The sequence below is a fragment of the Triplophysa rosa genome, linkage group LG10, assembly GCF_024868665.1.
Source record: "Triplophysa rosa linkage group LG10, Trosa_1v2, whole genome shotgun sequence".
In the NCBI taxonomy this organism is placed as follows: Eukaryota; Metazoa; Chordata; class Actinopteri; order Cypriniformes; family Nemacheilidae; genus Triplophysa; species Triplophysa rosa.
The window spans coordinates 26013171-26040121 of record NC_079899.1 but is presented as its reverse complement, the minus strand read 5'-3'; the positions used below and the strand labels follow the sequence as shown (position 1 = coordinate 26040121).

At 37.8% G+C, this 26951-nt stretch overlaps 2 protein-coding genes across 6 annotated transcripts in view; one reads left to right on the top strand and one right to left on the bottom strand.

The window, feature by feature from the left end:
- Positions 1-23108, bottom strand: part of supt3h (SPT3 homolog, SAGA and STAGA complex component) — a 63673-nt gene extending 40565 nt beyond the window's left edge. The window contains exons 1-2 of one of the 3 annotated variants that reach the window (XM_057344915.1): positions 22995-23108; positions 16783-16889 (exon numbers count right to left, since the gene is read on the bottom strand). In XM_057344915.1, the coding sequence (XP_057200898.1) occupies positions 16783-16889; positions 22995-23021 (134 nt within the window). In that variant the 5' untranslated portion in view covers positions 23022-23108. Of the gene's footprint in view, positions 1-16782; positions 16890-21408; positions 21502-22637 lie in introns of those variants that run through there. The other 2 variants (XM_057344917.1, XM_057344916.1) reach the window with 2 other exon arrangements.
- runx2a (RUNX family transcription factor 2a) overlaps positions 4388-26951 on the top strand; it is a 42982-nt gene continuing 20418 nt past the window's right edge. The window contains exons 1-4 of one of the 3 annotated variants that reach the window (XM_057344914.1): positions 4388-5037; positions 5165-5285; positions 23030-23277; positions 24569-24725. In XM_057344914.1, coding sequence (XP_057200897.1) covers positions 5228-5285; positions 23030-23277; positions 24569-24725 — 463 coding nt within the window. In that variant the 5' untranslated portion in view covers positions 4388-5037; positions 5165-5227. The remainder of the gene's footprint in view (positions 5038-5164; positions 5286-23029; positions 23278-24568; positions 24726-26951) is intronic. The other 2 variants (XM_057344913.1, XM_057344912.1) reach the window with 2 other exon arrangements.

Genomic DNA, 26951 nt, shown 5'->3' with positions numbered 1-26951 from the left:
TGTGTGTGTGTGGGTGTGTGTGGTGTGTGTGTGTGTGTGTGTGTGTGTGTGTGTGTGTGTTCAGTGTATATGTGTGTGTGTTCAGTGTGTGTTCAGTGTATATGTGTGTGTGTGTTCAGTGTATATGTGTGTGTGTTCAGTGTATATGTGTGTGTGTTCAGTGTGTGTTCAGTGTATATGTGTGTTTCATTCACATCAATGTCTGTTGCGTGGTCTCACTGCTGGACTGTGTGCATTCACATCATAATGTATAAATCAAATGCGCTCTGTATGAGTCGAGTGGTAACATCACAGATGTTATTTGAGTGATGTGTGAGTGAGAATGTACTGTACGCTCATGTATGCTGAAGGTTGTTTGTTCATCTCATCTCATCTCTTGACAGAGCCTCGTGTTTCATATCATTTGAATACTTGTTTGAATACAATTCATATTGAATTTTGGCCCGAGCGATGACCAGTTGCACCGCCGATTTGAATTCTGTTAACCACACACAAGATGCAAATAAAGTCTTGAATTTACACACCTTACCTGCCCTGTATCTGACCAGACGCACTACGAGCTGTTTGGCTGTTGTCTCCCTCACACACACACAAATATACACTGTATCTACATCAATCACACTGTATATACAGTATGTGTGTGTGTGTGTGCTATTGTCCAGCACAGATAAAGTCAATAAAATCTATTGTATTTTGTATTTCTTATCAGAACTATTACAGTTACAGTTATTATTATTCATATTTTAAATGAGCTTTTTAGTGCTTGCATTAAATTAGTTAAAGTTCTAGAAAATTTGGTGTATGCTTTTTTCATTTTTTCATTAATTTTTTTATGTTGTTATATTATATGATATATTGTTATATTGTTATAAGATTCATATATTTTTATTTTAGTTTTATTTTAAATGTTTTATTATCATTTTAGTGCTTTGAACATATTTCAGTTTATTTAAGAGGCAACATTTTAATTTTCCCTTTAGTTTAGTGTTTTTAACAATTTTCAGGTCAATATTTTATTTGATTTCAATGGACAGAAACATTTTAATTTGAGTAAACTAAAATAAACCTTGTTTCTTATTTTATCATAAGGCAGAATTTGGAGAAATTCGTGGTTGTTTTCGTCATTTACTAAATTACTGTAAAGATATATATCACTGAATTTATTCTATTTCTTTCTAAACCATCATTTGTAATAGAAATAAAAAGGTCCCATCACTGATGTTGTGCCACAAAGATGTGAATTACACAGAAATGATGTTTAGGTTATATACTATACTTATATAGTCTTACATGTCTACACTCCTCCACGTGTCTCTCCACATTAATGAATGTATTTAAAGCTCTTTCTCTGTTGCTTTGAAGTTTCAGGTGATCAACCTCAAGAAATTACAAGATTCATCATTACAGTATATCTCTATCTAATATCTATCTAATACATACAGGACATCAAATAAATCACAGTAAAAAAACACTGCCTCACAATACACTTCGAATAAAACACAAACACATATATACAGCCATCGTCTGTCGACAAACGCTTACAACAATGATTCTCTATCAAACAACAACGGCTGGATTCACAAAACATTCTTGAGAAGAAAATGCTGCGTAACTGACATATTTTTTCTTAAATTCGAATTTAAGGAATATTTCAAGGAATATTTTGAAATTCCCGAAAAACTTCTAAAGATAGTTCTTACATTTATTTCTCAAGTTTGATTTACAACGCATGTGTCATTTTACTCTTATGAAAAAAAATGAAGATGTTCTTAAAATTCCTTCTTAAGGAATTCATTTTTACAAACTTCCTATAATTTATCTTAAGAACAATGTGAACAATGTGAATCCGGCCCCAGACGCCTAGAAGAGTTCAGCGTCAGCCCTAATGAATACATGTTGGTTTGAAATAAAGTTCCTATTCTTCAGTGTGTCAAATTAAAGTATGACTTTAGAAATGATATAAGAGACGTGATGTTAAACGTCAGTTTGTGTTGAGTCATGAACCACCGAAGCTTCTGTAAACGTCACTTCACAGTCAAACAGACGTGTGATAATGTGAGAAATAACAGCTTCTACTCTTCTAATCACTGTTCTCACACCGCAGGTGAAAACCACAGAGATTTGTCATATCTGTCACAGGTAAACATCATCTGTGGATTAACCAAAGCATGCTCTTTAAATGCTTCAGCGTGAACTCTAGAATCTTTATTGTTATGAAGTTTTATATTGTAGCATTAACAGCTGTCATCTCTCAACATGAGGTGTCACGTCTGCATCACAGTCACGGGCTGCAATAATCGTGATGTTCACCAGCATACAATAACTAAACATACACACACACGGGTGAACACAGACATGACATACACACACACACACACACACGCGCACACACACGAACACGCATGTTGGGTTTCCATGTTTTATGGGGACATTCCATAGACGCAATGGTTTTTATACTGTACAAACTGTATATAATATTCCCTACCCCTAACCCTAACAATCACACACAACTGTCTGCTCTTTTTCACAAAAGTTCATTCTGTGTGATTTATAAGCTTGTTTCATCATGGGGACAAAAAAATGTCCCCACAAGGACAAGGGTTTTGGATATTGCCATCTTTGTGGGGACATTTTGTCCCCATACCGTAGGGTTTACCCTTCACACACACACACGCACGCACACACACACACAGACATGACACACACACACACACACACACGGGTACACACAGACATGACATACACATACACACACACACGTGCACGTAGACACCCTCCCACACACACACACACACATATAAACACACACACGCATGCAAGCACACACACACACGCATATAAACACACACACACACACACGTATGCAAGCACACGCACATACACTTTCTTCTTCAGGTGTAAGACCACCAGCACTCATCTGACACAGAGCCAGTAGATATTCACCGCTCAAATGCTGATGTGTTGAGAGAGAAGAAGTAAAAACGTATTTCTCATGATGTCTGCTGGTTAGTAGCTGAATGTGCAGTCGTACAGTGTGAGAACCTTGTGAAAAACACACCTGACAACAATTCTAACACAAGTGTCTTTCTGCCAAAAAAGACTGCTGGAAAATAATATTCATTAATACAAAATGATATAATGACCAACATTTACACAGAGAGAATGTAATCATTTTTATTCATTTTAAATGTGCAGCAGAATATCCGCACACAACACGCAATTCATTTCCCCTCAAAATATACACGACCTGATTTTGAAATCTATTTTTTAAAGTCATTAATTCAAGGTGAAATAAAATTTTTAATGTAGAAATACAAGAAAAGCTTTCATTTGTTCTTTGCGAGTCAACCATCTCCTGTAAAACACCATCACATCCACTTATCTTCTGAATAACAACCAATATCAACATTAAAATTCATTCATTCACTTCATGTCATGTCAAACCTGTGGGAGTTTCTTTCTTCTTCAGAACACAAACGGAGATATTTTGAAGAATGTTTATCATCAAACACCATTGAACCAAATTGACTTCCATCGCATGAACACAAAACCACTGAGACATTTCTCAAAATATCTTCTTTTGTATTTTACTGAAGAAAGACTCTCTCTCACACACACACACACACACACACACACACACACACACACACACACACACACACACACAAGAGAGTGAATACATGATGACAGAATTTAGATATTTCGGTGCACTGTCTCTTTAAGATCATTTCTATGGAAAGTAAAGTAAACTCTTGACTGAGTATGAGTTGCTTTCTTCTTCAGAACACAAACGAAGATATTTTGAAGAATGTTTATCATCAAACACCACTGAACCAAATTGACTTCCATCGCATGAACACAAAACCACTGAGACATTTCTCAAAATATCTTCTTTTGCATTTTACTGAAGAAAGACTCTCTCTCACACACACACACACACACACACACACACACACACACACACACACACACACACACACAAGAGAGTGAATACATGATGACAGAATTTAGATATTTCGGTGCACTGTCTCTTTAAGATCATTTCTATGGAAAGTAAAGTAAACTCTTGACTGAGTATGAGTTGCTTTCTTCTTCAGAACACAAACGAAGATATTTTGAAGAATGTTTATCATCAAACACCACTGAACCAAATTGACTTCCATCGCATGAACACAAAACCACTGAGACATTTCTCAAAATATCTTCTTTTGTATTTAACTCAAGAAAGACTCAGAATTTAGATATTTCGGTGCACTGTCTCTTTAAGATCATTTCTGTGGAAAGTACAGTAAACTCTTGACTGAGTCTTTATGATATTCTCATTTGTATATGTAGCTCATGTATGATCAGTATATGACAGTAAAGTTTATCTGAGCGGAGACTCGAAGACCCGCTTGACTTTATCCACACATTGAAATACTTCCTACAACATCCGAGATGAAAATTCTAGTAAGCACGCTCAACTTTGAACACGGAACAAGCACAAACATCTCGCCACATTTTCTTCCCTCTTACACAAACACCTGAGGTAGAAACTCTCCGCCGGACGCTTGCCAAAATCCAAAGCTGCGAGGCGCGAGAAACACCTCGGATGATTCATCATCATTAAACCCTGAGAGAGAAAGAGACAGACGTGATTCACACCTGAAGACTAAAGACATGACACACACACAACGTACAACATGAACCGGACATCAGCGGGACGGTGATCTCGTGACAACAACATGAAAGGCAGAGCCCCATCCGTTCAGAAAGTCTTCAGGACCACTCATCTCTCTCTCTCTCTCTCGCTCGCTCTCTGATGTCAGCAAACACATGACCCAGCCTCTCCAGTAACAGCCCATCAGGAGGGGAGAAAAGTGTGCGTTTTAAAGCGTACACGTTTTTGGATTGCCAGAATGTCTCATTGCTCTCACAAACAACCACAGAACCACAAGTGCGGTGCGCGAGAGTTCCCGGGACGACAGGAGGGAGCCAGCGGGGCGTAAATGGTTAATCGCAGCGGGTCAACCCCAGGCACAGAGACCCGACGAGTCTGTGAGTACTCTCTGACCACACTAGTGCTGTATACTACACTTTACCGCTCGCACCGTTCGTGCGTCTGAAGCCTCCGCTCCACCCGAGCCTTTCCATTCGGATGCACTGACATGATTTCTGCTCCCAGTTTAGGAGTTCAGGGGTCACGGCGACCTCCAGAGGAGACTTCCGAGGACACCGACGTGCGGCCATGGCGTCCAACAGTCTTTTCAGCTCGGTGAACCCGTGCCAGCAGAACTTCTTCTGGGGTGAGTGCTGCGAGACCTTGTTTTCATTTGGCCGTGCTGTGGTTCAGCGGCGGGTCGTACAGAAGTCAAGCGGCACCGGCCTCACCCGTCAATAACCAATAACACACGCTCGCCCGATGGCATCCGCCGCACGCAAAAACCACTTCACAAACGCTAAGAGTCAAAGTGTTTACGTTCGCAAACATGCTACGATGCTGAAATGTTTGTTTGAGTTTCAAATACGTGCGTGGAACGGCGAGGAGAGAGAGAGAGAGAGAAAACGTCGTGTAAACATTCGCTCGATTTAAAGAGCTGCATTAAAACAAGATGTGCACAAGTTCAGACTGAATGTGACATCTATTCTGTCCGGCTTCAGAATGAATTTCGTTTCGTTTCGTTTTATTCATTTAGCTCGTTTAGACCTTTTCAAGCACGTCAATAAGATAAAACGTCAAATGACCTAAAAAAAAAAAACCCCGAAAAACTTTAGAGAAGTGTACTGTGAACCCGTGATTGAAAATCGAGTCCTGCATAATACAGCACACAAACAAAACCACATGTAAAACACAATCTATGCAAAAGATATTTGAATACCTCAGCTATTCAAAACAAACTAACATGTAAAATACAAACAAATCCAAATCTAGTCAGGCAAGCTTATCAGACGCCACATGAAAATGTGAACAGTGTCAACAGGAGAGATGCCGTGCTCACAGAATGTGTGAGGATGATGAGATCGACAACGATTCCTCAAATAAACGAATAAAACACAAAACCAAACATCACACGATATCAAAAACATTTAGTAGTTCTGAGAAACATTTCACCGCTGACATTTTATACCAACTGGACACTGGCCTAGCGTCAGAATTTACATACAATATCATTTCTAAATAACAGTTTCTCTCCTATAAACTAAACAAACATGTCGATCATTTTATTAAGGTCAATTATTCATGTATAGTTGAATTAAAATAAGAATATTAACAAACACTGTTCTATAAAGAATAAACATTCTTCAGATGACAGACAGATGATCGGCATCACAGATGGATTCTGATCCTGCCGTTCAGATCAGAGTTTCATTCACTGTTAAGAATCACAAGTCTACGGCATTAACAGAGCAAACGTGACCTGAAAACCTCAACAGGCACAGAAATACAGCTTCAGTTCAAATGAACGCAACAGAATAACTGAGGTTTATAACCCGAGGACGCCTTTTCATACTGCTTCACATCTTCACTCATTTATAGCATCACGGGTTTGTTTGTGAGGTTTGTGTTTATCTTGGCATCAACATGACAGACGTCTACCCACCAGATGCACTTTTATAAAGCAGCAGAGGGTTTAAAAAACCTTTCAACATGTGCGACACGTCAGAAAATCACAGCATCTCATGAACCGCGTGTGTATTTCCTTATAACCCGCCGTCTGTCACTGACAGAACACATTCATGACCGGACAAATTCAAACACCAACATTAATAATAAGACCACAAGAAATAAGAAAAATCACAACAAAGCTCAGCGCCGATTTCTCAGAGGTCGAGGTTTAATGTGATAGGAAATAAAGCAACTGCATTTATTTTTCCCAACACTTGATTCTTTTTAAAAGTCTCGTACAGTATATTATAAGTTTGTTTTAAAGTTATTTCAAATTAAATTATTTTTTATGGTTTTGAAAAAGTGTAAACTAAAAAAATATTTGTTCTGGTATTTGGCGCTCGACTGTGCGGTGTCTCTGAATTGTCAAAACTCCTCTCAAAATGCTTGCTGCGGATGCTACAAATGCAGAAAATTGAAGGTTGTATTTGTTTTTGAACGTGCGCACATTTCGGACTCTATGTGCAATTAGCTCAACTCGTCACTTAAACCGTCACACAAATAAACATCAACACACATGAAACAGTTCGATTTTGCCCTTCGCTGCATGAGCCTCTTACACTTTTCAGAAGCACACAGGACGGATTTGGTCTCTCAATAATAACACAAAAACACATTTTTCAAACCCCCTAACTTCACAAAAACATTTTTGACCTTTCTCATGTTTAGACTTCATGTTTTTATTGACTCTTCTCTGTGAGATTCTGATAGAAGACACACACTGCTCTTGTTCTGAACTTTAAAGAAAGACTTCTCTCACGGAGACCTCACGCACACACACACACACACACACGCACGCACGCACGCACGCACGCACGCACGCACACACACACACACACACACACACACACACACGACAAAGAAAGCCATTGATGTCTCATACAAACCTCTTATAAAATAATCAAACACTTAAGCGTGGAGTGTCAGTCAGCCAAACACAACATTCAGAGTGGGAAACAATAAATGCTCCCACAACACAAAAAGACCGGACTTCTGTAGAAACACAATCAACAAACCATCCGACCCAGCACACCCACCGTCTCAGATACATCACTCTTTAATATATAGAAATATATACATTAGTAGTTTGTGAATTAGAGATGTTGCCAACGCTTGATGTACAGAAAGTGTATTTACAGAAGTTTATTGTAAAGATGGAATCTGGACAAACTGCTCTGTGTGCCATTAAATGTACATGTTTTTAAAGGGTTTAAAATAATTTCCACTTCATACATAATTACATATATGGGATCCAAAAGCTCAAAATAACATCATTAAACGATTGATCTTTCGGACAAATTCAGAATTTCTTTTAAACTCCCAGACCCCATCGTGTGTTTATTCTACATAGGAAATGACAAATATCTGTTTTAAATAAAGATATTTTCCCGATGTAAAAGAGAGCTCAGATTCCACTGCAGATATATTTGTTCAATATACTTTGTGTCCACCCATCTCGAGCCTAAATCTAGTTTTCACGTCTGAAACGGAGACTATAATTACAGTGCGAGAAAGATGGATTCCGTCTCAGACAGCGGCCTGTAAAAGTGCCCCAAACCTCCTACATGTCTTATTTGCTTTTCTACAGCATTTGGCAGAGTATTGCAAAAGAAAAATATACTGTATAAACAGTCTTCTAACAATGCCAAGAAGCCATTTCTTAAAAAAAAAACGGCTAAAAAAAGAAAGCATTTCATGCTATAATATTTCTAGATGTAAGGTCAGCGTGAGCCTCAGGAAGTTACAATGAGAAATGTTGAGATAAGTGAACGGTAAAACTGAAACCGGAGAGATTTAACAAGAATTTACCTGTTCTGCATTGATTTAACCTCTGGAGGAACGCAGAACATGACGTTAAAATATTTATAATACCATCCACGCACACCAGGACTGAAAGAGAAACGGAGCGTAAAAATGAGCGGAACGAGAGGAAGAAAACGGAACGCTGGCGCTGATGTCAAGCTCGACTCAACTCAGGGGAAATGAAGTGTTCTCAAATACACCCCCCACCCCAAAATCTACATTCTGATAAATACACACAGAGCCGAGAGTCCAGCTGTCTGTCCAAAACACCACATACTGGAAACAAAGCAAAGCCTGCACTCCGAATTTACTCTGAGATTACGTGTTCCAAATTTTTACAAGCACCCGAAAACATAATGACACAAAATACAAAAAGACCTGAAGTGACGTTATGTTCGCCATCAGAAACACGTCAGGAACGCAGGTGAATATCTCAAGATGAAAACACCTCCCGCAGTAATCTGACCACAGAGAGAGACGAGAGGATCACATGTCTGACGCCGTGAGCTATCATCATCACCTCTTGACATCACATCTTCAGTTACACACCACTAAAGAAACACTTCTCACAGATTCTAAAGCTCGGCGCTATTAAAGCCACGGATTCATTTAGATTAAACGACACAAGATGAAGAGTTTGGTTCCAAAACGAAATAACTCAAATAACAAAAATCATGTTTTTTTATTGGGCATTCCAATTAATATCAATCAAACTGCAGTTGGTTTGTTTTATTGTGTTAGCTTACTAACACAATAAAACATAATGAAAAACATGATTTTTGAAAAAATTAAAAACAGAGTCATCTCATTTTGGAACCAAACTCTTCAGATATTCACACTACAATGAACGGCACAGGCTGAAGGACAATATACAAAAAATACTTTGCAAAGTGAAAAAACAGCGGAAGTTTGATTTATCAGTCTCTATGAACACAGAGAGAAAGACGAAAAACACAAAAGAAAAAAAATCTGTTTCATAGACCGTTTCATCGCGCGCCTGACCCCCAGTTAACTTCCGGTCTGTGTTTGGCTAGTTTCTAATAATATAACTATTTTATTTAATTTGTGTTAATATTAATTTATTATTTTATTGTATAATAATTGTATTAAATAAACGCTTTGTTGAATTTTGTTGTATGTTCATTTTATTAAATAAACGATTCTTTGAATGTGTCCTGTAGTTCGGTGGCATTTAAAGAAAGCGTGTGGCACACTGACATCTAGCGGTTGAGCTTGGTATCGCAGTCTGAATTCATAATATTGGAGAGACGAGTTTAGCCAAGTAACTTTTCTTCTTGGTTTCTTTCGATTGTTATCAGAAATAATCTTCAGGCGCTCTATTGTTTGTGAAGGTGTACCTGAAGTACACATAAATCATTATAAATCACGATTGAATAATTCGATGAATTCCTAATTGTTTGTGTCGGTTGAGAATCAGCAGTTTAACAGATTTCAACTTTCCAGACACAATTCAGATCCAATAGAGATGGTTGAACGGGCCAAGAAAAGAAGAGAGTGAAAATGTAAGCGGCAGGTTTAAGCTGAAAAACAGCCCTTAAGAACGAAGCAACACAACAACACAACACAAGACAACAGGAGAGAGTTTGTTGTGATTGTTGACTCATCCTGTGACGCCTGTTGTCTATAGTTACTGAAGTCAACATCACGGCTTCTGTTTCATTGTCTGGTGTTCACTGACAGCACAAAGAGAGACTGAGAGCGAGAAAATAAGCGTCAGTGACTGGAGCTTATGTAATATTAATCAGAACATCTTCACTCTTAAATATGCATCAGACGCATCTGAAGGTGAAGAAGAATGATGAACACAGAACGACAGACTTGAAACACAATCTGCTGACGATAGAGATCTCTGCACATCAAAACATTATTAACAAGCTCTCATATTAATAAACGTGAAACTTCCGGATCCAGACGAGGAAAAAGTGAACTAGAACTCACAGATAGAGACGCGTAAACGAAACAATCGGAGGTAATTTGAAGATGTTTAAATATTGATGGTACACTTCCTGAAGCCTCCCGCTGGCGTTCACTGAAGAGTTTTATATCAAAACAGGCCCGTCGTCTCGCCCTGGTTGGAAAACGCAGAAGCGCGCCTGAAAATAATTCAATGCTTCTACATGAGAAGTCGAGAGAATCCTCGACGTGTGCTTTTAATAAGACACCTGAAAAACCTTCAGCCGGGGAATCTCACCATTGATATTTTTCTTTCGCACGCATCGGTGGATCGATCATTAACCGTTCATCTAACCTCAACAACACAAAACAAAGAATCTCTAGAAGACACGCATGCACGTTCTACTTTAAATGTTGAGGAATCTCTCTATTGTTCCGTGTCTGTTCCCAGAAGTCGCCGTGGTGACTTACTGGCATTCATATGAAGCCGTCTGCTGAATATTGTTCTGTCATTCACAGCTGCTTTGAGACACACTTTAAATGATGCTCCATCAGACCGGCAGAGTCACATTTAATCTGTGTTCACCACAAAAAAAGAACCTCACTGATCTGCACCGATAGACGGTATTATGACACATCATACATACAGTACAACTGACTTATTATGGCACTTATGTTCAGATCGATCACTTATATTTAACATAAATACAGCACATTTAAATAATAAAGGGCTTCATAAAAGGTTCTCTCTCCAGCTGCATGGTTCCATAAAGAACCTTCCGCAGAAGCTTTCTCTGGTACACAAAAGTTTTTATGGATAAAAATAAAAACAGTTAAAAAGGCATCCTTTAGAGCAGTGGTCTCAAACTTTTCCATTGTACGGCCCCCTCTGTGTCGAGTGCATCGCTTTGCTTCCCCCCCAAAATATAAACATATAATCTTAAACTCAGAATTTTTATTAAACCTTTAACAAATTCTATTATCCAATGCTGGAACATCAATATCTTTGGTTGGTGGTCTTATTTCTCTGATGTTTGATTGCATAAAATTTATGATACATTTCTACACTGTAACAAATGATTTGTTGTTTTTTGTTGTTTCAACTTAAAAAAATAAGTTACCTGGTTGCCTTAAAATTTTAAATTAGTTCAACTTAAAAATATTAGTTCACTTAATGAATTTGTTGCAAACTCGTTGTGTTGACTAATATTTTTAAGTTGAATTAAATCAAAGTTTTACGGCCACCAGAACTTATTTTTTTTTAAGTTGAAACAACAAAAAACAACAAATCATTTTTTACAGTGTATATTTCATTTAATGCAAGAAAATCTGTGCCCCCCCTGGATCCATCTTGGGCCCTCCCAGTTCGAGAACCTCTGCTTTAGAGAAATCAGTATATGAAGAGTTTGGTTAGAAAATGAGATAACTGCAAACTGCAGTTGGTTTATTTTGATTTAAGCCATTATCACAAAAAAATAGAAACATGATAACATAATAAAAACATGATTTTTGAAAATTTTAAAGTTATGAGTCATCTCATTTTGGAACCATACTCTTCATTTAGTCAAGTATGAGTTAAACTGTGTGTAGAAACACTACTGAGGGTTTGTTTACTGCCCTTCAACTCTAGTGATGAGAGGTGGATTTCACATCCCAAAGTGACACCTCATGACTTCTGTTTGTCTCCGGTCCACACAGAAAGCAAAGAGAGTTTTACGGGCCGTAGCCCAGGACACACAACCCGAAACACACAGATGTCTTCAGTCTGAGCCGCCAGTGCTTTCACTCAGGTCCTGTAGCATGCTGAGCTGATCTCTGTAAATGCGGTTATAAATGTATGTGTGTGTGTGTGTGTGTGTGTGGACGGCACCGAGCGCTTCCCGACAGCTCATCCTGTACTCTTATAATGCCACGTCTCATTACAGTAAGTGACCTACAGTCAGTAATTGTTCGTGATAAATTAAATTCACTCGCTCTCATTACATCAGCAACTTACTTCTCGGGACAAAACTCCATTGTGCTTCTTATTCAATTAATACTTGCGTCACAGCATTGTATAAAACATACCCCCCAAAAAACTGAAAACTAAAGGAAAAATGTACAGAAATCTCATTAATTCTTATAAATGATTTAAAATAACATATAATCAAATATTCACTAATGATTGCTATACGATGCCATGGTAAATATCGTAATCCAATGTACTTCAAAGACTACCGTAGTGGTACTACTATGAAACGTGACATAAATAAAAAATGGTAAATGTCACAACATCATGGTAGTACACTGAAAGTCTCTGTATGTTCAGCTGAAACAGAAGAAAATGATTTAACAGTCAACTAAAGACCACAACAGATCAGTCAGCCAGTGTTATTTCAGTATGACGCCGTGCGTGTTTGTGTAGATAATGGAAATGAACATTAAATATCATTAGATCTGTAGTGTAAAAGCGTTTGTCAAATGAAGTCAGTCAGGATTTATTCCCTCAGGCAGTGCAAAGGAAATTTTTCTACTTTCACTTGTTTTTTTAACTTCTTTCCACACTGATTTCTGCGGACTCATATATTTCCATAATTTAATCTGTGTGTAGTTTGGATGTAGGAGGTTTTTCCAGCTTGTGGTGTGTTTGGTTCTGAAAGTAAAGCATGAAGAGAAGCAACACACACACACACTGAGACACAGCGGCAACACAAACTTCAATGCTGAATGTTTACATCTGACAGGGATTTGAGATTTTATCAGTGCAGTAAAAGTGAAGTGATAAACTGTAAAACGTTCTGATGTCCATCATCATGCGAAGAGAAGATGTTGTTGGTGTTGAAGGAGTTCACAGAAGACTTTGATCAGATTACAAGCACAGCACACGATACGCTTGAAGTCAAACAACAGTTCAAGAGAATGAGTCCGGTCGCATCGCCTTACCAATGACTTCTGTTCTGAGATCAGCTCACATAACTCAAACACTCATGAAAAGATTCGGAACCGTAAAAAAAAATCTGTAAAAAAATGGAAATTTTCTGTAAACTGGAAAAACAGAAATATACCGTAAAATTATTATTTTTCTCCTGTAAAATTAAAATGATAGGATATAAGGATATATATTTAATTGTTTTCCCTATTTTTCTTGTTGTCTTTTTCTGTAATTTTATATTTTTTGACCGTTTAAAAAATACATTTAAAACATAAAATTATGTTTCATTTACGTTTCTTTTCCCGTAGAAAATCTGTAAACAATAACAGAAACATTCTGTAAAATTACAGGGGTTTTTTACAGTGCTGATTTACTACGAGTTCATGATTCAGATTCTTATGTGCTTGTTGTGATCTACAGCAGAGACTGATATCTTATGATTTTTTCTATCATGAAATATATTGTTTATCTTACATAAGTAAGTACAGTACATGTATTGATCACAATATAAAACCTGGTTAATGTCAGCACTGGATTTTAACAAATCCTAATTATTCTAAAATTTTTACTTAAAAAAAAAAAATTATTTAAATTTATTGTTGGGTAAAATATGAACAAATCCAAATATTGGTTACTTTAAATGAACCTAAAAAGTCCACATTTTTATCCAACAAATAACCTAGCATTTTTTTTGGGTGAATAAAAAAAATCTCTCTTCAAAACTAACTATAAAAAACTATTGAGAAGCAGTCAAACACTGAAGAAATTCTGTTTTTATATTTAATAAAGTGACTGCTTGTGCTGCATCATCTCTTTTCTCTACCAATCACAAATAATGAACACTTGTTATTATTCTCATCCAATTCATCCATTTTAATATATATACTGTATAGACACACAAAAAAACTCATTCTAAACATGAAAGTATAAACCATCAGATTCAAATACTGACACGAGAAACAATACATTCATTCAACTGTGTCTAATCCTGCTAGTAGTGTAATGTGTTGCTTCTGTTATATTGTTTTATATAATAAATATCAGCAATATCAGGAACTTAGCGCCGCGTTGGTTCCCTCGCCTGAAAGCCTATGCATTTTTCCCATGGACTTTTGGAAGATTTCAAAAAATAAGATTTGTGATTAACAAATGTTCATGATGTTTACACGTTTTGTCTATCAAGATAATCTTTACAGATGAACACAATATTTGCTATTTTTGAAGCCTAAACACAATCGGCAGAAGTAAAAAGCTAACACGATGCTATAAACAGACTACACTTAAGGTCGCTCGACATCAACGTCACCGCCACCAAGCCTCCGGCAACTTTCTCAAACGTGTTCCCTCGTGAGTAATTACTCCGTGAATGAATCAAGGTTCCAACTCGAGCCGAATGTCAAATTCCCTGACTTTTCACTTACTTTCACTGACTCAAAAGTAGAATTTCCATGACCTACAATGAATGAAATCGAGTCTTCGAAGTGGTCATTTTTTAGCCAAAGCTCTTGAAATGTACATTTTCCTGGTATTTTGCCTTAGTTATGAGCTACAGGTGACTGCATGTGACTTAAGTGAATGCCAGATGACAAGCGGGAAGGGAATAAAATGGCGCTAAAGATAACCATAACAATACGCAAAAATTTGTAAAAGCACAAGATAAAAAATACAGTATAGAAAAATTACATATTGATAAATGGAAACTAAAATTTAAAGTGACAAACAAATATATATATAAAATTCCATGACTTTCAATGTCTGGAATAAACCTTTTAAAATTCCATGTTATTCCAGAAATTCCATGACCGTGGGAACCCTGATGAATCTCCATCAAGGATTTTAGACATTTGTGCCCATGTTGCATTATTTGAGCTTTATATGCGTGATCACGTCTAACGTCCCCGTTAAAGGAAGTAGTCGCTTTTAGCAATCGTCATTTTTAAGACACAATAAAGGTTTAAAAATTCACGAGTGGGTTATAACTGATGTGATTTATGTCACAAAATAAAACGCGAAAATATTTAGAGGTTTCGTTTACCACAGACCTTATTTCAGGTGATTTAGCAAAAACCCATTCAAAACCCATTGACTTTGGGGTGATGTGGAAGTCTTAAAATGCTAACTCGCTTCCCGGGGTTTGCATACAAAAATAGGTCATCTCTGAGCCACTCCATTGTCCATCCTGCTCCACAGATACACCAGTATCATCAGACACTGAAAAACTCCAAATCTATTCAACTTCAAAACAAAAAAACCTTCAGATAAGAGGGAAGAAAATGTCTTTAGAGAAAGAGAGACTTATCAAACCAATAAAGTAAACCGGTAGCCTTCTGTGATTTTATAAGAGCTCTATCACTGAACCACAAAACTTCCTGCCATTTATAAGAACAAGTGATGTGAATTAGAGACCTCCGTGAAGGTCGAGGCTGTTAGACAGTCACGGCACGAGAAAAACCTCCAGACACAAACACACACGACTGTAATACAGTGCACACATCTAACGGACAATAAAAAAATCTACTTAAAAACCAGAAAGAATCACATGAACACCGTTGTCAAGAAACACCCGGATCATCGTCTCCCAAAAGACGAAATCAAAATTACATTTTGCATGAAGAAAATAAAATCTTGAACACATCATCTTTTAGTATCAAGTTACTGCATTACAGTCAGTAATAAAAAGATTTTTCTACGTGATGCAAGAAAAATAACTTTTTCATTTATGTAAAATGCCATTTCAAAAGCTTTTTGCCTTTAGTTTGACTACAAACAAACACGGACTAGAAACAAAAGATGAGGTTGTGTACGTGTCGTTTCCATCAGGTCACGTGAGATAAACATGAGATTTGCATGAGTCTGTAGGCCATTCAAAGCAGGTCGACAGGATGAATTTAATTGTGGCTTTCCTGAAGAACATCTCTCACTGGGTCAAACCACAAACGCTCTGTTGGAGGGAAGTCAATGGATCGCCATGTAAATTTACTTTACGACTCCTTTGTGCTTTAAGTAAAGCAGTTTTAGACCTGGAACGCTCGCTTTATACATTCACACGTTCCAAAATCAACTTATGTTTTTTTTATGGGAAAAATGGGTTTTTCGTGTGCCGAGACACATCCACGGAACCGCAATGACGTGGTTTCCAATAAGTGAAGAGTGTTTTTTCTGACGCGCGAGACAATGAGTGTTAATTGATGCTTCGGTAAAGCGTAAAGAGACCCCACTGCACCGACGGGACCACCGGCTCCATCAGCAGCGCTTCATAACACTGACGATTTGACAAACTCACGTCTGATGATGTGACGCGAAGTGAGGATGTGATATTTTCGATATCTGCTCTCATGTGAACACATTAAACCTCACGATCACATTAATCAGCTAGAGACAGTGGGACGCATCAGACACAAAAACCGGCACACAAGTACACAAGTATATACACTCGGCGGCAATCCAGCAGACGCTCGTCGAGTTGTCAAAAAGACAGAGGGTAAAAAAGGATTCAAGTAAAACTTACATCATGCTCTGGAGTTCCGGAACGAAGCTGGTGGCTCTTCCGCTTCCCCGTCCGGCCGCCGTGCCGCTGGAGCCGGCTGTCATGGGACTGGAGGTGCTGTTGCTCATCTGTTACACACACAACGCACAGATAACTTTAACACAACGCTCACATCAGTCAGCGTGTGTCGCATCAAAGGCCGAGCAATTATAAAGTCACTTCACAAAGAAAACGCTTCCGGGTCCGTCCACCGGCTCAACACGTGTCCACATCATGAACACACTGAACCTGAAGCACGCGCTTACAGTACACTACTGAACATCACATGAAACACATGCTGTCTGACGGTTAAATCAACAGATTATTCTTGACATCAAAGAGTGTTTGAACTTTGTTATTTTCTCGTGTTTCACAAACATCCTGAACACTTGACAAATGAACATGAAGTTTCGTGTTTCATCATCGCGATTTAAACACATGAAGCCGCCGGTAAAACTTGTCAGATGCTGAATCAATGAACGTAGAACCGTTTTTCACATCAGCATCAGAAATGTAAAACTCACTCTCTTCCACTCACATGTTTGTCTTTTTCATCTTTTATGTTTTATCAGTCATTCCACAACAATCCATATCTGATATAACTAGGGCTGTCACGATTATGAATGAATTTGACTGATGATTAATTGTCTATTAAATAATTGTGATTATGCCGATTAATTGTCTGTTTTAAGGCTTTGACAATATAACTATTAATGACATTTAATTCATTCAATGAAGAAAATATGAAGAGTTTGGTTACAGAAAGAGATAACTCAGTTTTTAAAAAAATTCAAAAATCATGTTTTTTTATTGTGCATCCCAATTAATATCAATCAAACTGCAGTTAGTTTGTTTTGATTTAAGCCATAATAACTTAAAACATACAGCCAATTAACACAATAAAAACATGATTTTTGAACATATTTAAAAACGGAGTTATCTCATTTTGGAACCACACTCTTTATATGGGACGGTCATCTGAAATAATTGCCATGACGTCAAATAATTGCGATGAGACGATTATTTAATCATTGTGACAGTTATAACATGTAAATTCCTCATCAATATTTTTTTAATCTGGCTCTCAGAATATCAGTGTATTTACGGTTGTTTTTTGAGTAAATTGTAAACCACATAGACATATTAAAAATGCAAAAAAATAAAAAACGAAATAAAAAAAATTATGTTTGACTCATCAAAAACATAATTCCGGGTACACACCAAAATGCGAACAATTGCGTTCCCCGCTCTTTATTACTCGCGGTAAATCGCGAAAAGTTTGCTATTTTAGCGTGAGTGACGCGATCTGACAAATATTTTCAACCTTCGCGGAAGACGAGATTGACGCGCGTTCGCGGCAGTCGCGCCGCCCGATTCGAGTCATTCGCGTCAATACGCGTCTTTGCATGTAATTTAAACCAAATGCTTAATTCGCGTTTGGTGTGAACCCAGTGTAAGGCCTACATTCGTTGACTTTTGGAAAAACAGGTTCTTTTTAACCAGGAAAAGAGCGGTATTCTCATTAGCTCTTATTACAAAATATTTTTTTTTTTAGAGAGAAACCCTCTAAACCCAGTGAAATATCACAAACATCATTATTAAGACGAGCTGAAGCACAAGCGCGTGCGTGTGCATGTGTGTGTTCATGTTTGTATATCCCGGTGGGGACCTAAACCTGAATACACACCAACACATGGGGACTCGTGTCACCGTGGGGACCAAAATTGAGGTCCTCATGGGCAAAAAAAGCTTATAAATTGTACAGAACAATATTTTTAAAAAATCTAAAAATGCAAAAAGTGTTCTATGATGTTTAGGTTTAGGGATAGGGGATAGAATATACAGTTTGTACAGTATAAAAAACATTACGCCTATGGACTGTCCCCACCCAGACATGTGTGTGTGTGTGAGAGAGAGAGAGATGAATGATGTGATGGAGTGCCGTGAGCAGTTAACATTCACACACAGCTATCTGTACAGTTTGCTCTTAGACTTCCGCCAACACAATGAAAACAAATCACCAGGATGCTGATGTATCCCTGGAAATGGAGCTTGTAAAATTCAAATGCGCTCATTGTCGGCCACGAGGTGATTTCCATCTGGAAGCGCAGCCAGGTGAGCCGTCACGGCCCGCCAGAGTCCCTTCACCTCTTTAGACCTTAAGCACATCTGCTGGCTTGAGTAACTCTAAAACCACAACCTTCCTACAGCAAACCAACCCATCAGAATGTCAAATGTCACAGGTGGAAAACAAATGCCCATCAGCTTTCATGTCGTTTGTCACTATAGCCTTCAAGCTTCATTAAAGAGTTTGTTCATCCGTACTGAAAATGAAAATTCTCGCATTATTTACTCACTTTCTGACTTGAAATTTTTAATGCCGTTTTGAGCGTGACAGCTGAGGTTTACTCTAAACTGTACATGTACGTACAAAAACTCCTCTTCACAATCTCTCATATGTAAAAAAGTGTAAAATAAGAGCGAGCAAATAAAGACTGGGTTGTTTTTATTTGTGAACAAAGCGTTGATTTCAATCGGGAGCCGATGTAAATCCAAATTCTATTCCGGAGAGACACGAAACAAAATGTTCCCAAGTGTCACCAAAGCCAAAAGCAAGGCCATTTTCTTTCATAAATACACGCTGGCGTAAAATCTCCTTCTGTTTTCGGATGAAAGATAAAGCTTTGACTTGAGAAGGCAGATGGTCGCCATACTGGGCAAAATGAACTCAGATGTGGCAAATGAATCCAGATTACTTCAACATGTAAAGAGCTTTGAAAGAACAGAAAAGGGAGCTATTCTATTTATTGCATTTTCCTCTATGTAATTAAATAGTCGAGACTTTTATGTCGCTTCGCTTCCACGTCTTTTCTTTTCTACAGACGCCTGCTTAATTTAGTCATTTAGTGCCGGGCACGGACGCCACGTTCTGATGCCCAGTCACTTTGACTTTTCTTACGTTTTGCCAAATGCACGTAGAGACGAATATACAGACTGAATCTTGTTGACATGAAATGATTTTTCAAAGAACACTTTTACTATTGTGGGAAACAAAGAAACCCCACACACATCAAGACCTCCAAGATATTTATTTTTTTATCCCAGACATTCAGCTCCGACCTTCCTCCACATGCTGTTTCAATATATATTCAACTATATTTTTCATTAATTACAATTAGCCCGAGTCAGCTGTCTCATAAATTTACAGTGGATCATCAGAAGCGGATGGAAATCAGAAACACACTTGGCGCTCTGAGGCACCGAAGCAGGAACATGTAATTTAATAGCGAGTCTTTCTAGATGCCTTAATGAAGTGGCAAATACAATTCAGAGCCATTCGATGTTTTATTTCCCGACGACGACGCCACACAAGGCCCGAGCTCTCAATCATACACAATTCATTTTCTCTCACACTGAAATGTGCCGGACACCATGTGGCTCCACACATTCAGTTTCTGTGTGCGTCTGTAAGTTTCCACAAAGTCAGACTTCACTTCTTCACTACACTGTCTCCATGTGCCAATGTTTCACGATGTACATGAAAAAGAAGAAGCTTGACATGTTTAACACTGAGAAAATGTGTTTTTAAAGGGATTGGTCACCCCAAAAAATGTTATTCCTTTTTTCACACTCATAGTCATGAAAACTGCGTCTGTGGAACACAAAAAGATGATATTTTGAGAAATGTCTCACAGGTTTTGTGTTCCTACAATGTTGTTTGGTTATCAACATTATTCAAAATATCTTTTTCTGTGTGTTCTGCAGAAGTTATACAGGTTTAAAATGACAATCGGGTGAATAAAGGATGACTGAAATTTTTTAAAACTCCTTTTTATCCGGTATAAATGCTACTGACACATCACAGGAACTCAAAATTTACATTAGACTTTTTCTAAAAATCATAATTTTTGCAATAGAAAAAAATTGTTTCAACGTACATTGTAAATCTCCCAAAATAAGAATGTTGGAAAACATCCACAACTGACCAAAGTTCTTCTACGCAATATATTTAAAAGCCATAATAATAACCCAACCAGCCTTATTAATAATAAAAAATGAGTAAAAAAATGAAAGGAACGTTAAAAGCCAACGAGAATAAATACGCTGTAAGTTTTGTATTATAAACTGAGATAGTTGAGGCAGTTCAATGCTGACTAATGTGTGCTATGGTGTGACATAGCTAAATTTAGAAAACAAACTGTTAATATGACATTGTTTTATATCATTAATATTTACATTCACCATATAAAATAGCATAAGAGACAGTTAGTTATTTGAAAAACAGAATATTTATTTATAGAGTAACTTTTTTTTAAACTCGGGGCATTGTAACTCACTTCCTACACATTTCAAAGACTCCAACCCCTGATATATAGCACACATATAATAAACCAGACATATACGTTCACATCACTTCACTTGCTTTAACTGCATTACATCAAATATTTGTCAACATTACAGCAGAAGAATAATGACGTCTGTAACTGAGTGAAATAAATGAAACAAATGTCACTAGTTAATTACATTTAACATGACTTTGAGACTCAACAAATACTTTACTAGTACACCGATTTAACTCGACGCGTTTGATAAAGTGACCATGTTTACCTTTGTTTAAAAAATCAGTCCGGACTCATTCCTCTCATCTATACACGCGCTTCCGGGCAGACGTCTATGACGTCAGGACGCTCTGCCGGCCGCCGGAGATTGTGGGTGTTGTAGTTTACACAGAATTCATAACGCGATGATATTGAGAGCAACACGGAGACTGTTGTAGTTCTACATTAACACTCGTCGCGCAATAACAGACGAAATTAAACATATAGCGCCACCAACAGAGCAACGTGATTTTCATTTGTTTTCAGAATTATTTATCTAAATTATTCAAACTACAAACTTTTCTCCACAACTCAGAAATACTAAATAGGGTAGGCCTACATCATTTAATTTGCGTAGGAAATTTTCAACAAAGAATGATAAGAAAATGAGAAATGATCTAAATGTGACTAATTCACATTTAATCTTGTTGTTGTTGCATATACATTTTCAACAAAGAATTGTAAGAAAATGAGAAATGATCTAAATAAAATGTGACTAATTCACATTTAATCTTGTTGTTGCTGCTCTGTTTCTGTGTTGTCTGATCTTGTACAGTTTTAAGTTTTGCACACACTCGAGCTCTTTGTCTGTCTGCACAAATAGGAAATGAGTCACATATTCTGAGCGTGTTTTCTTTCTGTCTCAGGGCTGAATGCCTTGTGTTTATGTCTCTTTATGAGTCTTTCGAAGCTTTTGTATCTGCTAGTCCGAGTAAAAAATCACAGAAACGTCGTTGCCATCTGCTTTATTGCCACAATAATGTAGTCTTTTATAACTTTTCTTAACCTTAATATATCTTATTCTTCCTTTTCGAGGCTCCGTGTGTGGCTGCAGTTTATTTTTGGCAACTGCATATCATTTCCTGGATTAATTCGGTAAAGAGATCCAAAACTGATTTCAACTAGTGAATTGTTGGTTTATTTGAATGCTTTGAACATAAATTGGTGTTTGGAGACATGTGACGTGCTCAAGACTCATCATCATAATAATCCTCCTGCTTCGGCATATATATATATAAACCACAAAAAACCTGAGCAGCAAAGTGCCTGCCTCCTAAGACAAACCACACAACGAGACCAAACACTGCGGCTTTCCATCGCCTTCATCTATCTAACCACAACCTCTGGAATCACCTTTTTAACCCTTCACAAAGACCGCGCGTGCAAGAAGAACTTTGGAGACTTTTACTCAGGCGAATTAGGCACAATTGTGTTGAACTGTCTTTATTTGATACTCACTCGTATCGTGGCGGGTTTTCTGCGGTGCGGAAACCTCTCAGATCGCCGCGCGTAATGCGCAAAGACTCGTTTCCATTCCGGACTTCAATGTTTCTTACAGAAATCTTCAACCGCGGAGAAGCGAAAGCAGCTCGCAAATGATGCGTGCGTGTTTTCAATGAGCAAAAAACCCAGAAGATCCTGCGCGTTTATTTCCAATAGATTAACCTGTGAGAGCGCACGAAACCCTGCCGCGTAAAGCCCGAGAACATCCAACTTTAGTCAACTTTGTCGTTTGCCTGAAGGCGCGAGCCAAACGGACTTTATACAGACGGTTTAATAAGAAAAGACGCAAGTCTCGGTTTGAAGTGTCCTCACCTTTGCTGACATTGTTGTGATGCGCATTCCGGTAGATCCGAGCACCAGCCGCAGGTTCAGTCCGCCATCCAGCAGCCTTCAGCCGATGGCGGGGAAGATGAGCGATGCGCAGCAGGAGTCGAACGCGCAGCTGCCGAGACTCAGGCAACACGACAACCGGACCATGGTGGAGATCATCGCGGACCACCCGGCCGAGCTCGTGCGGACCGACAGCCCAAACTTTCTGTGCTCGGTGCTGCCGTCCCACTGGAGGTGTAACAAAACTCTCCCGGTGGCGTTTAAGGTAAGAAAGCCGCGTTTTATCTGGGTTTTATTTCCACGCTGTGCGAGCGTAACACCAACATTTTAGAATAAAAATGAGGAAATAATAAAAACTTCCCTTTACGAACATATATAAGCTTATCTGATTACTATATTTGTATTTGTATTACTATGATTGTATTTAAAATATTGTTTTTATATCAAATATAAAAACTTAACAGCAGCAGCCTATGAATGTATATATTTAGGCTAAATTATTCCACAACTGACGTATTAAAAATATTTTTAAGGCTTTACCAACAAAATCAGATTTTTATGAAGTACTGACGTTTGTGTGTTAAGGATATTTTTGAGGTTTTGTACCTCGTGTTTAAAAGTTATTCATAGCCACAAACACACGTGTGTTTCATCAGATGTCCTGAATAACACACAGCTATTAATATTTATGATTTTATAGGCTATATGCGGACGCACTTTGATGGACAGTTTAAATTTAGTTTAATGTCACATTAAAGGCGATTTTAATAAACCAGATACGCATTAATTGATCCATTATTCCAATTGGCTTATGGTATATTCGGAATATGTTGTTTTTGATTTGATTTTTGTTTTTTCTCAAAAAAACAAAAATAATAAGTTCCAGTTTAATAATTGTTTTATTTTCTTTATGATTCAGAAAATAAATACAAAATAACTTAGGGCCTACAGAACGTTTTGGTAATACGCAAACGTGTCACTTTAAAATACATTATAAAGAGTTGTAATGTAACATGAAGTTACTTTATCAATTACGTAATAGGAAAATTGTGATTTTTTAAAATATATTTCCAACATTTGTCTCAATGATTCTATCTCTAAGCTCAGTTGGTAGTGCATTGCGCTAACCACGCAAGGTTGCGAGTTCGATCCCAGGGAACACACAGGGATGAAAGACATGTATAGACTAAAAAATGCAAGTCGCTTTGGATAAAAGCGTCTGCCAAATGCATAAATGTAAATGTAATGTTAAATATAAGCATTAATGGATTATGGACAGTATGTGAATTATATACTGTGAATGAATTATTTAACTGAAATCTTTTCTTCATTTAAAATGAAGGTGTGTGTTCTGGTTTTTGTTAAGTGAGAGAGTTTTAATTGATTTACTGAGTTCATGAATGTCAGGCCTGTGGCCTTGTATAATAAGGAACACAGGTGTGTTTTCTTTACTGTGAAACACTGTATATATATATATTTATATATATATATATATGTGTGTGTGTGTGTGTGTTTATAAATGTGAGAAAGACAGCAGCATGTTGTGTTTGTGTCAGGTTGTTTCATTGGGAGATGTTGCTGATGGGACCGTGGTGACCGTGATGGCAGGGAATGATGAGAATTACTCAGCAGAGCTCAGAAACGCTTCGGCTGTCATGAAGAATCAGGTGGCACGTTTCAATGACCTGAGATTTGTTGGCAGGAGCGGAAGAGGTTGGTGCTCTAATGTTATTTATTCTTCACTCGCCCGCCTGCTTTACTTTGGCTGAAACTAAAACTCTAAAAATGAACCATTAAATCACTTAAGATGTTTGGTTTACAATAAATGACATGTCAAAAAATAAATACGTTTGCACGCGGTGGATGATCTCAAATGTCTCAGAAGTCAGACAAATGTATTTAATAGACTAGAAACAGATGTTCTGAAATCATTTTAAAATAAACGTACTCCTGCATGATCACATTATAGACTGTATACGGCATGAGTTCAATTTACAGACACGTATGAACATATTCATAATAGCGCCTGCAAAATGAATCACAGTCCATCTGATTGCATCCATATGGACAATAAATAAAAAGATATGCCTTTTGTCATTGAAGTATACTTACAAAGTTTAAAAACCACGTAGCACATCACGCCTGCATATTCACATCACGTGTCATATTGTTTGTAAATTGAAGTTGTGAATTCGGCGATGAATGCTTCTTTTGATATGCTTGCAATTATTGTGAAGAAGAAATCCCACTCTTGTTGTGATGATGTCGGAAGGCAGACCTTTGAAGAGAACGTGAGATCAGACGGGTGTGATGCCGCAGGCTGCGTTTACTCCGTCTAGACATGCCCTCCTGATCCGCGCAGGCACTTGAAATAAAGAACATACGTGTGCAGCGGGGAATCCCTCACGTCTAAACATGATCAAGCGGAATATGTGGCTGTTTCGTGTGGTTTTGTCTATTGCTATCAGCGACGGACAATAAAAAGACATTAGAGTCAAGCACTAATCTTTACTTTTAAGGCCTGAAAATTTCTGCAACACTTTTTGTTCATCAGTCATGTGCCGCTCAACTGCATGTGTGTAGTTAATGAATGTAATGTGTGCAGTGATCCTGCATCCAGCGGTCTCTGTGCATTCCTGCAATACTGCATGTCCTTACACACCCCGCGACACGCTGTGTGTGTGTGTGAACTCGTCACAGCTGTCAGGGTGAAGCGGGCTTAGGAGACCCACACCTTCACAGGCTTGAATTTCTTCTATCTATGACACGAGATCTCAGGGAGGAAGTGTGTGGAGAAGATAACGCAGCATAAGGAAATTAAATATGGAAAAGGATACGGCGAGCGATGAGAACGATTAGAATAAGATCAACCACAATCAAAGAAATTACACATCAGAAAAACAACAGCGCTACTTGAGTTACCTTCAGAAATAGAGTTTCCCGAGGCAATTCATCATGTGTGTTTTGATAAGCTCACTGAATGAATTTGAACGATTTGAAAGTTTATGAATATTACACTCAAGTCTTTCCAGTTTGGTTTCAGAAAGCACTAGTGAATGATCCAGTGTTACAGATATTTTTAGTTACTGGACAGCGAGTGTTAGATAGACGGGGTGATGGAGTGGTTAGACGCTGGGCAGGGCCATGGCGTGCGTGCGTGTGTGTGTTAGCTGACAGGGATGGGTTTGGGTGGGTCTGTTGGCTCAGATGCACATTTGGGGGCTTATGGTTGAATTCCTGTGGGAGAACAGAAGAAGAATCACTTTAGCAACACAGTGACGACTTGAAATAGTGCGTAACATTTACAAGAACTTCACCAAACTATGAGAATATATATATGTATATATATATATATGTGTGTGTATGCATAACAGCTAAATCTATCAAATACATTATTTCTACAAATAACATTCAGTTATTCAAAACTAGATTTTGACATTTTATGAAGAACACGTGAGTGGTGTTAACACCCTTTTTGATATTCTACTTTTAGATACAACAAAAATATTTTTTTATTTATTTTTTTCATTATTGTTCAGTTGAAACTGTCTATTCTGTAACATAGAGAGCAACAAGCACACTTTTTGTAATCTGCACTTCGAAGCTTCACCAGAAACAGTAGACCATCCGGGTACTTTAAGAACACTCATCTAGCATACTATGATTTGGGACATACTAATTTTAATTTCGAATACTATTTAGGATGGATAGTATGTGAATTGAATGAAAATTGTAAAAGCGCTATATAAATAAAGTTGAGTTGAGAGTTGAGTTGAATTGGGACGCAGCAAGTGTGTTGTGTTGAGTTGTGATACAGGCAGTGTGAGCGAAGTGTAAGTGTGTGTGGACGTGTGTAGACGTGTGTCAGTCGCCCACTTCTTCCTCTGTGATTCTTACTGCATACTGCATACTTCACACATGACACGGCATATTAAGTAA